The following is an 11,435-nucleotide window of genomic DNA, read 5'->3' as shown; positions in this document are numbered from 1 at the left end:
GGGGGGGATAAAATGTGTGTAGCAGGATTCCACTGGCAGTGCAGAAGTTAAAGATCTTTAAAGATACTGCAAGAAAAAGAAACAACACTGTTTGTGTTGTCGATAAGACGTTCTTGATTTAGGGTTAAATATATTTTGGAACGCAACAGCATTTATAGCAAACTTTTATTCAATAGTTTAAAAAGTGTATGGAAATTTTCATGAACAAAGAATTACTCAGTGGAAAATACCGTATTTTCACCCTTAAAAAGTTCTTCTGCAAGAACATCCATTAAATTACCTACAGTAATCACTTTTAAGATGCATGGGTATTTTGGGGTTTCTTGTATACATATATGGCATTTCCATAGTTAAGAAGCTATTGTCCTGAGCAATGTACGAAGAGACATTATTTAAACTACCTAGTTACAGGACATTTATATAATTGACAACAAGCACAGAACAATTTATAGACTTTAAACATTTAATGTGCCTTTTCCTCAAGGAAGGCAAATGATAACTGTAGGACTGCTTAACACTGTGAGTGTCACCTTAGCATCGTGTATTGAGATCATCTGCAGTATAAAGACACGCACAAAACGGTTTTGTGGAGTACATTTTGTTACAACAAACCAAGCTTGTATTCCATCATCATGTGTGGTTCTCCCATAACCTCACTCTGTGAGGGATCTGGAAAAAAAAGCATCGACAGCATGAGGCTTTTACAGAGCTATAAGACCAACAATAACTATGAACATGATTTTTTTTTTTTTTTTCTTCATTCTAATGCTGAGTGCGACAGTTACTTGGCTGATTTTTGACAGTTACACAATACAGCTCTGTAACTCCTAAGTCTCTATCCAAAGCAATCATCAGATAATAAATATATCTATAGTGGAACAGTGTTTCACCAGGACACACACACACATACTTCAATTAAAACCAACCAGTTCTACATAAGCAGTCTTCTATAGCCTGAATCTCAAAGCTGATTTGAGTTTTGTGGTTAAGAAAAGTCAAGTCTGAGTAAAGTTTTTCCCATAGGTGCCCCACATGTCTTTCCAATGCAACTTCTCTGCACAACAGGAACTCCCACTCCTCCCTTCTGTTAGTTGGGACACACCTGTGGTCTCTTCCCCACCTAACCACCTAGCCTCAAAGAAATTCTGTGCCCTTAGATATCTCCAAGACTTCCTCCATTCTGTAAAGTATGTTTGACAATAGCCACTGTACTCAAAGGTTATCAAGGAATGTGCAGAGGACACAAGAGATACCAATTCTGACAGTATGAGCTTAATTTCCATATGAAAAATAAAAATAATTAAAAAAAAAAAATCTAGGCCAGAAAAAAAAGTTGTGACTGCACTTTGGAAGAAATACGCCTTTATGGGTGTACAGGGGTGTTTTCCTTCCATAGATAAGGCATATTAATGCCTCTGATTCCTCCAAAGACACCAAAAATATCCAATTCAGCTCCAGATGATAAATAGCATCTTACTGAAAACACTTTTAATCCACTTACTCCTTAGCACTCTATAAATAAGTAGCAGCTTGTTGTGAGCAATGGTAAATAATGAAATCCCTATCAATTATGTTTGTCACTGCACTACCCTTGAACCACAATAACCAAAGATTCCTTCCCTTGCTCCCTGTAAATCCATCCAGGTAATAATCCCAGATTTACCTCATGCCTCTAGATTCCCACTTACCTCTCCATTATTTCTAGTTTATCATCTCCCTGGCTCTTTCCATTCTCCAATCCCACCTCAAAGTACCCTCTGCCTCCTTCCATGTCCTTAACTACCAGCTAGAAATAAATAATTTTTTTTTAAAACTATGTTTCCAGATTTATTCTATTCCACACATAATAACTGTCAGTCAGTAGCCCACCATACAACTGCAAACTGTTGAGTAATTAAAGGGAGCCTTCCCCCTGCCAAAGCTCTGGTTCATTAGTTCAGTATCTCTCCTCTAGCCTTTCTTTCTTTTTAAATCACACAACTTACAAAAACTTTGTATCTTTGTAACCTCCACCTGTCAAAATCTGCACAAGGAGCTCAAAAGTTTCCAGGGAAGCAGGCATACAATGTAAGTGCATAATCTACTTCTTTAGAAACCCAGCCTACAAGCAAATACTGACTTACTCAGTATTGCAGAGTAATTTCCACACAACTAGCAGCTGAAGCACATTTATTTCTCTTTCCCTCAGTGCTTCTTTGCCTTCAGGAATTCAATTTTTTCTTTGTATTTTGTGCGTTTAATTCTCTTACTCCGTAGCAGCAAAGAACTGCACAGTTCCCAAATTTCATCTTTAAATGTTTCCATAATATTCAAAACAGAATGTATTTACCATTAAGGATATCCTCAAAACTGATGCATTCATCATTTCCCCTCAGAGTATCCAGTGCCATGTTTGAGCTGTGAAGAAATGGGAGACGCTGGACCTATAAAAAGGCAACAAGAGGTTAAGTTTCTCCAAGTCTGAAATTTAGGAGGTTTATATTTTGGTTTCTCAGCGTGAAGTGACTGAGAAAAGGAGCAAGCAAAGTCACTTCTTCCTTCAAAAACAATGATGAAATAAGAGAATTACTGGCACACATAGACAGCAAAACTGACCTAACATCACCATCTTCTATTGTTTATCTGTTTTGAAAAGAACAGCCTTTCACTAGATTTGTAACTTTTGCTGCAGCATAGCTACTACAGCAAAAAGTGTAGTTAAAAAAAAAAGTAGGTTCTTTTCCTCCTCTGTTATCACATAAAGTTGGGGAAGCTTACTGCAACAAACACATCCATACCCTGAGGTGAGTATTGGGCAGCTGACATAGAATGCAGTTTCCAGACACTGTAGTTTAAGTTTCCTACATCTCTGACACCAGTCAGGAATGTCAATGAAAGAGCTATAAATTTTCACACCTAAATATAATCCTCCTTGCAAATAATCTAAATCATAATTATTTCTCTGATCCTCACCAATTCTTAAGCTTCAAGGCCACTTCCAGTTACTTTCAAAGCTCTCTTCTTTACCCTTTACCCACACTATTGAAAAAAAAAAAAAAAATCAAGTGGTACACACAGTACTCAGATCCTATTCTGAGAATGGCATTTCTGTACTTGCAGTCACATTCACTACCAGTAGCGATACTTCAGTTATACCAAGAGTGTATTTTACAACCACAAAATTATCATGTAGCCATCTCTTTACACACAAAATACTTCCATAATCACTACTGGCACAATTGTCAGAAGTTCAAATACACTATTCCAGTAAATATTTTAGAAAAGTGAAATTAAACCACAAGAGAACTTGTGTATCTAACATGAAGCTGGGAGTGAAAAACCTTCTAATTACCGTCTCCCCCACCCATCCCGCAAAAATACCTGAGGAGACACACTAGCAGGATATCCCCACCTGTCTCATTTTCTGCTGTGTGCTAACGTAAATTAGGAAAAAGATTTTTCCTCAGAAGACAGCACAGCTGAGATCAAAGGGTGTTCTCATACATCCTGTCTGACTTTACCATTTTCAGGATCAGTGACTTCTGCCAAGTTTAATGCAGCTCACTGTATCGCAGCAGCACCCCATCCACTGGAAGGGAGTATAAAATTGCTCCAACTCACTTGTAAGAGCAACTCTTAATAGCTTGACAAATTTCAACAAGATGAAAAAAGTTTACTACCACCCGTGAGCTTTGTATGTTTCCTAAGGGACAAAGTCATCCTCCCTCCAGTTACTCTCCCATCCTAAGAGATAAGAAGTAAAAGGAGACAGACTCAGCTTCCTAATTAAGAGTTAACACCTTTGAACTTAACTCCCTGTAGACCTCCCCTGATCTTACAAAGAAAGGCTGTGGAACAATAATAAGCATATAGCAAATTCGTTGCTTCAGGTTTCAGGTTACCCCTTTATCCACTCCCAAACCACTACCTGCTTCAGATCCTTAAGTCTCTTTGCCCTACAGATGGAGAGATACCTTCCCATGAAGGTCCTATGTTCCACAGAGGAGAGTATTACTTTTAGGAACTCATATTCAATTCCTCCTACTCTTCTCTGAAGTCTTACAGGAAGCTAGTTCCACAAAAAACCTAGAGCAGTTACCACTTCACCAAGTAACAATGAAAGAACAGCAGCTGAAAGGCTTTCGCACATTGACTGCTCTGGAAGCTATTAAATGCAGTGTTTGATTGGTTGGTTATAAAAAAGCAGTCCAGTGGAAGAATTTCTTGTGGAAACATAAAGTATTTCAACAAAGAAAGTTGTCTCTCTGAAAGCACGTTTCGAGATAAACATTTTTTCAAGCGCCTTAAGTTACACCAGTCAGATAAAAATGCCTACCTGTTTCACTGCTCTGAATTCCATCTGCAGCTTTAAAGGTGCATGGAGTCCTTGAATATTTCTCAGCGTGGCAAAGTTTGTTTTATCTTGATTTAACTGAAACTATCACAAACAACATTGATTTTTATTTTAGGAAAAGTTACTTTCAAGTTCAGCCACAGAAAGAGATTTATGACATCCTACTGGAATTAACACGTTTATTAAATTTCTAAGACCTTCACAGGTCTTAAACGTCCATGAAAGACAGTGATGCAGTAATATTTGTTTTATGCAACTGAAACTGCTTTTTTGCTGGATTCTATTACAAATCAATAGTAGCAATTTTATTTTGTCATTTTTGACCATCAGGACATGTAACACCACCAAGTGGTGGTTTTGCACTACTTTACATTACTACAGTATTATCAACACGAATTGGAAGCTGAGTCTGGTTTACAGAACACAAACTTGAAAGCCACTATTGATTATTAGCCAAATATTGATTATTAGTTATTGTTAGCCAAAGACTCTACTTGAAAACACTTGAAACTCTACTCGATCAGAAGTAGAAGAGAGCACCACATATACTCTGTATGACTGCAAAGCTCATAATTGTATCAGCTGCTCTGAAACTGATGGGTAAGACAAAATCTATTTAGTAGACTTCTGTTAATGAAAAAGTGCTGACTCACAAATACTGAAGTACATAAAAGTAACTTATGCTTCATGTTAAACTTGAGCAATCCAGTATCAGATCTGGCTTTTATAGTAGTGACTATATGCCTGTAATGCTGACACAATGCAATACTGTAAAGTAAACCAAAAAATACAAATCTCTTATTTTAAAACCTGTACTCAATCACTTTGATAAAAGCCTACTGGTGTATCATCCTGGTTATGCTAAGGGATCTCAAAAACCAACAGGAAAATACAAATCAAAGGCACGACATGCATTTTCTTCATAACAACCTATGTTGAATGCTCTTCAAAAGTTAGCAGAAAATACTCATCACAAACTTACAATTCTGATTACACTATTTTTCAATTTCTTTTATTTTATAAAGGTAGAGGTCCTTATCTTGGTGGCAGAAAGATTTGGTTTCTACTACTGCTACCTGAATAACCTACTATTTACAACAGTAAAAACAACCACAGAAGTTTTTTGCCATTCAAATGTACATGAAAATAATTAAATCAGCCATAAACCTACAGAACAACTAACCAAACGGTATGTGTTAAAAAACAATTTAAAAGTTTCACATACTTCTTAGGGGATCACACTGTCTGTTTTAACTATTTCTGTGCATTTTTTTCTCTAACATGTAATCTTTTAATTATGCAGGTTTTATACAACAGAAAGTTAAAAACTTTCAACAGAAACTTAAAAACTAAGTTATAGCAGTCAGTTGTAAAAAAAAAAAAAAAAAAAAAATCAACTGACAAATAGCTCTGTAACATTTATAGTATTTATAAATAAGCTCCTGAAGTTGGTGTCACATTAACATCACCCTTTTAACTGAAGACAACACTAGCACTGGTCAGAATTAGAATATATTAGACATTACAATCAGACCTCATCATGTTGATTAGCTAAACATCCTACCTAAATACTGCCTTTGCTTCAGGACATTTTGTTACACCAAATCTTCTGCACTGACGGAACAGGCACCAGAGACTAGATTCAGTTCAGACACTTAGCCAAGGCTGCCAGTCTAGGCTCCGTTTACATTCGGCCTACAGTCCACAGACCACTCTTAAGTGGTCCACAAGTGATGACTAAACCAGATAATATTCCATAAACTTACAACAAACTTTATGTGTAAAATTTCTAGAAAGGATCAAGTAATTTAATGAAAAATATTTATGTGTTCACAGACTGAAAGTCTGAAAATGAAGATACGTGGTAAACCACAGACTATAGACAAAATGGGAAGGTCAGCCTTCCAGAAGCGACCAGTGTGACCCCACCTAACTACAGTGGCTGCATACACAGCTAGCTTGATAACTTTTAGATGACTAAACCTTACTAAATAAACCCCTACTTGGAAGCCCGCTTACATACTTGAAATGGAGAGAGTCACAAGTGGGATGTTAACATTAAACACATTTGTCAACAGTGTTATTTGTATAAATAAAATGTTACTATTGCTGGACATCTTTATTCTGTTAAAGGCAAGATCCTGCTCATTACTTGTTACCACAGAAAGCAGTCCAGGTAACCACGTTGTTAACTTAAACTTCATAATTAGTTAAGAGTGAAGATGGCCATATTAGATGTTATACTTACATTTTTTTCTAACAACTCCAGTGGGTGGCTGGGCAACAATTCACTTTTCACACTTGTAAAGCTAAAAATAAAAATTAAAAAATTGAAATTTAAATTAATTGGGCTATTACTTAAGTTGCATTTCAAAACTAATCTCAGATACAAACATCAACCCACAGACACACAATTAGCACAGTTTGATCTACAAAAAATACCAAACCCACACCCCCCCCAAAAAACAACCAACCAAAAAAAAAACAAACCACCAAACAACTTAATAGCAAAACAGCAAATAATATCTCTAACTACAGCACTACCAGAAGAATTTAAATTTCAGGCATGCTTTTTTGTTTGACAAAACAAAATGACAGTTTTTCTTCCTTGGCTCCCTTCAGAAACAGAGAAAAATATTAATAAATTAAAATATCATAGATTTAATTATATCCAAGCTACATGGTATCTCCAAGCTTTTGAAACTGAATGTTGTAGATACAATTTGGGGGGAAGGTATTACCCAGATTTTAAACTCCATGAACTTATTTCACATTCATTATTAAAGACATACATAGTTTTGCACTCAAGTAAAATGGTAAAACCAGAAACCAGTTTTTACTGTATTAACTTTAATTTTAGTACTAATGCTGAAAGTAGCTATTTCCCACAGAGTTACTGCACGCTCACATATGTGTATATTAAAACTAGCTTATATTTCATAATTATTAATACTTTGCCATCTCTTTTCTAAAGAGCAGTATCACACAGGTAAAAGTCCATTAATGTTATCTACTTCTCGAAGCGATGTTGCACATGAAATTCATGCTTGAAAGAATCTGATTAAATACATGCACTTCAGGCTATAGCTTTTGCAATACACCTTCCAATAATCGTCTTTAAAAAGCCAACATTTAACATATAGTTTCTTCCTAGATCTGAAGTTCAACATTGGCTATTGCACAAATCAGCAAGAAAAAGTAAAGTGTACCCTCTACGAAGAAGATCATGACCTTCAAACGGTCCTGAAGCTGAAAATTCAGTAATTGGGATACTATCCTTCAACAGAGAAGCAGCGCCTCTGGAATTCTGGAAAAATAAAAAACAAAACAAAACATTGAGGATTACTTTAACAGAACCAGACCCCTTTCATATGAACCATTAGGCCAGACAAATTAAAGTGCTCAAAGACTCTTTAAACTACTCACATACAAGCCCTAGACTTTGGAACCTCTTAAAACAAAAAACTATACACCAAAACACAAATCCCACCCTGCATCAGAATTCTTTCAAACAGTCTGATAACAGTTAAAAGGTACTGATAACACATTTTTTGGACCTGGCTGAAACAGTTAAATTTACAATTACCCCTTGTTCATTCCCACCCCAGATTGCAGGGATGGAAAGGAAGGTGGGCCACGCTCAGCTGAGGGGACAAAGGGACATGTCTGAGCATTCTTTCATTTACTTCAATACAGACACAATCAAGTAAGATCAATTTGATCTTATCCATGGTTTAAGGCTGCCATAAAGAGGACAAGGTGTATTCACACGGTCTCTTATGCCAGTTAACTAAGAGAGCAAAGGAGAAAGAGTAACTTGTAGCAGAAGACCAGTAAAACACAGCTCCACAGACTCAGTAAGTAAAGCCATCTTAATTCAGACCACTAATTTCATGCTAACCTGCCAGATTTTATTGAAGTGATTTTAGGATTGTTCATACACATTGCTCCACCAATAGGCCAATGTGTAATAAATTCTGAAAGGTGACAGCAATAATCCCTGGAAGATGACAGTGATAAGCTGTTCGGCACTGAAGTTTCCTCCAGCAGCACTGTCAGATACGAGAGAAAATTCACGTTTACAGTACTAACACGTTAATTGTCAGTAACCTAGCAGCTATTAGAAAATCCTAAAATACCTGTTACCGCATGCATCTAAAGCATCCACCAACTAACGTACTCAACACTGACCAGACCTTCCTGAGATGGCTGTAAGCGAAAACACTAGAGACACACATCACCTGCAGGATGTGACAAGAGGGAGGATCACAGCGAAAGTCAAGCGTAAGGAGAAAACCGTGAAATAGCCCCAAAACCCAACGCCCTCAAGTCACGCCAGTGCCCAGCCGGTTTCGGGGGGAGCGGGTAATAGCACGGAGGACCGCGGCGTGACCTCGCGTGGGAGAGACACATACACGCGGAGGACGCCTCTCCCCCGGTGCGGGCCCCCGACCCGGCAGCGTCCGCCATGGCCGCGCCGGACCCCCGTGACTCAGCACGGCCCCAGCGCCCCTCGCCCACCGGCCGCCACCCCCGGGGACCGCACCGGCCGAGCGGGGAAGCGGCGCAGACAGGCACACGCGTGTCGCTCCGCTCCAGCGTGAAAACGACCGACCCCCGCCGCCCGCCCGCCCGAACCCGTCCGCGCTCACCATCTTGTCCCCACACCCGCAGCCACTTCCGCCGCCTCCGCCTCCTCACTTCCGCCCCGCCCCCAGCGCGCTGCGTCAGACGCAAGGATGGAATAGCTCCGCCCCACGCGCGGGGAGGAGGGGGGCGGGGGGAAGGGGGCGGAGCCAAGGCTGTGCTGAGGGCGTGGTGATTGACAGCGGGTGGTGATTGACAGCGGGTGGTGATTGACAGCGGGTGGTGATTGACAGCGGGTGATGGCGGCTGCCTTACCTCGCGGCGGGCTGGGGGGTCCCTCTCGGGCTCTGTGCCCTCCTCGGCCCCGGCTTACCTGCTCCCAAGGCTGTCGCTCGGCGGCTGACCGCGCTGTTCCCACATGCCAGCACACCCCAGCCTGTTTGTGTACCGCGCTGGCCCCAGGCAGGGGCAGGAGCTGGCCAACGGCTTCCCGCGGGAAGCCGGGCACAGCCATGTTGCGGTGTCAGGCCACAGGCAGCAAAAGCAGAGAGCTTGGGGGACCCCAACGGCATCACAGCGCTGACAGCCTGAGGGAGGAAAACAAGGCAGTGACACTTCCTGAGGTAAACAAGGCTTTGGGAGCTGGGGCGGCCAAGGAGCCTCCCTGGGCAGTGCTGTGAGAAAGAAATGTCGGGGTGCGCTGCCCTGCCAGGGACCTGGGGCAGCCCTCAGGGCCCTGATCTGTGAGTGACCAACACGGACAGGCCTGCAGCGGGATAACCTTTGGAAATGAGTTTTGAGAAAGGTGGATAAAAGCCGCGGTGTTAATAGGCAGGTATTAATAGCCACAATAACAGTATGGTGACAGAATTAATGCTAGCTTGCACTTCAAGACCTGTGAAAGACTTTCCAACAGTCACGAGAAAGTTTCAACAGATTTCGATGCATAGCTCCAGATGTGTGACTGGTGTGTCTATCTTACATATTTCTTCTGACACCTGTAGGTCATTCAACTCCTAAGATTTTGCCCCAAGTTTTCCTGGTGCTATAAATTTCATATGTGACAATTAAATACCACATCTTGCACACAAATCGATATTTAAATCGGAATTTTATACAAGTTTCAGTGGCACACTCAGCTTTGGAAAAAAATATTGAAAAATTCATACGCTTTATCTTCTGTTTACCTCTTTCTTGGGCAAAATCACCACTTAAAAAAAAAAAAAAAAAAACAAAACAAAAAAACCAAAACGTTTTCAACCAAAGTTCTGGCCCTTTGTATTCAGGTCTTAGGCTTAAAGCAAAGACTTCAAAAGAATGAGAATGGAGGACTGGGGGTTTTAAAGAATTTTTAGGAAAACGGGTACCACAAAGGTTTCTCTGATCTTATAATGGGTATTCAGATATTGTGGTGCTGGATTCATTATTATAGAATAGATGTGAATACAAAAAAACAAATCAAGTTCCTGTTTAACTGCAGCTTACAGAAAAAGCTAGGTTTGTCACTAAATGTATTTATTTATTGACTGGTTTTGTTGATCCAGGATATGACTGTAGAGATGAAACATCTAACTTTCAAAGTCGTTCTTGCAGGACACAGACAGGATGCAATCACTCCATGTACATTTTTGACATCACTGCAGCAGGACACAGACAGGATGCAATCACTCCATGTACATTTTTGACATCACTACAATCCACAGTCTAGGCTGCATAAAATAAAAGAACATATATTGCAAGAAAGATCTGGTTTTCCTTTAAAGGCTTTCACGCTAGGGAAAACTTCCAGACATAAACACAAATCACACATATGTTTTCTCATCAAATTACCAAGTATTTTAAATTGGAGCAAGGCTTGATTTCTTTCACAGCCTGCTTTGTTTTAATGATCTTACAGCGAGTGTCTTAGCAGTGGCTGACTAGAGTAGCAGTTCATTCCTCTCTGCGGCCTCGCTGCAGGTTAATAGGAGTTGCATGAGCAGCTGCAGGGCTGACCAATGCTTTGATCAGAAATGGGAGCACGCGGGGAGCGATGAGTGCTTCGACTGCTCAGCAGCAGTAGGTATGGCTGCCCCTCTGTGTTGCAGATGATTTCAAGGCCGCCTCCCGCACGGGGCTCACCGGAGTGCAGACAGCAGCCCCCCGCACGCAGCGCCCTGTGCGCCGAAGCCTGCCCGCCGGGGAGCGTAGCTGGCGTGCAGGTCTGCACAGGCTGTCTGAAGGCATCTTCCAGGCAGATGGGAACAGGGAGGGAGGTGAGATGCGGTGACAGCAGTTGCTAAAGAGGCCGTTCTTATATGTGGACACTCTTTAAGAGAGTACGCGGACATATTCTCTTAGAGTCTGTGGACACTCTAAAAATAGTGTGAGAATAAGCACCACTCCTCTAAATTTATTACTTCTGTAAAGTTAGGATGATGAATTTCACATGTTGCTTTTAAAGATAACCTCCAAATTATTATTTTTTTAAGAATTATTTTTTCATCATATTGTGTAGAGAATGTCTGAAGTGTAT

The 11,435-nt window shown here is 40.3% G+C and overlaps 1 protein-coding gene across 1 annotated transcript; it reads right to left on the bottom strand.

Moving 5' to 3' along the window:
* Positions 1–449: 449 nt before the first annotated feature.
* Positions 450–9,066, bottom strand: LOC104361068 (proteasome maturation protein). The gene is made up of 6 exons (XM_032982881.2): positions 8,986–9,066; positions 7,543–7,640; positions 6,582–6,642; positions 4,316–4,417; positions 2,330–2,423; positions 450–669 (listed from the first exon to the last, which is right to left on the bottom strand). The coding sequence occupies exons 1-6, from the start codon at positions 8,986–8,988 to the stop codon at positions 602–604; spliced, it is 426 nt and encodes a 141-aa protein (XP_032838772.1). The 5' UTR covers positions 8,989–9,066; the 3' UTR covers positions 450–601.
* Between the last annotated feature and the right edge of the window lie 2,369 nt (positions 9,067–11,435).

This window comes from Tyto alba, unplaced genomic scaffold, assembly GCF_018691265.1.
Source record: "Tyto alba isolate M040663 unplaced genomic scaffold, T.alba_DEE_v4.0 Super-Scaffold_2, whole genome shotgun sequence".
In the NCBI taxonomy this organism is placed as follows: domain Eukaryota; kingdom Metazoa; phylum Chordata; class Aves; order Strigiformes; family Tytonidae; genus Tyto; species Tyto alba.
Note: the sequence above shows the minus strand (reverse complement) of the source record. Positions and strands in the feature narration are given on the sequence as shown.

Bases quoted from the DNA above. Each gene is read 5' to 3' on its own strand.
- LOC104361068 (XM_032982881.2), bottom strand. The intron at 6,643-7,542 runs GTACACTTTACT...TTTTATTTTTAG, and splicing joins CATGATCTTCTTCGTAGAGG to CTTTACAAGTGTGAAAAGTG. The intron at 670-2,329 runs GTAAATACATTC...TTTTTTTTCCAG, and splicing joins TTTTGAGGATATCCTTAATG to ATCCCTCACAGAGTGAGGTT.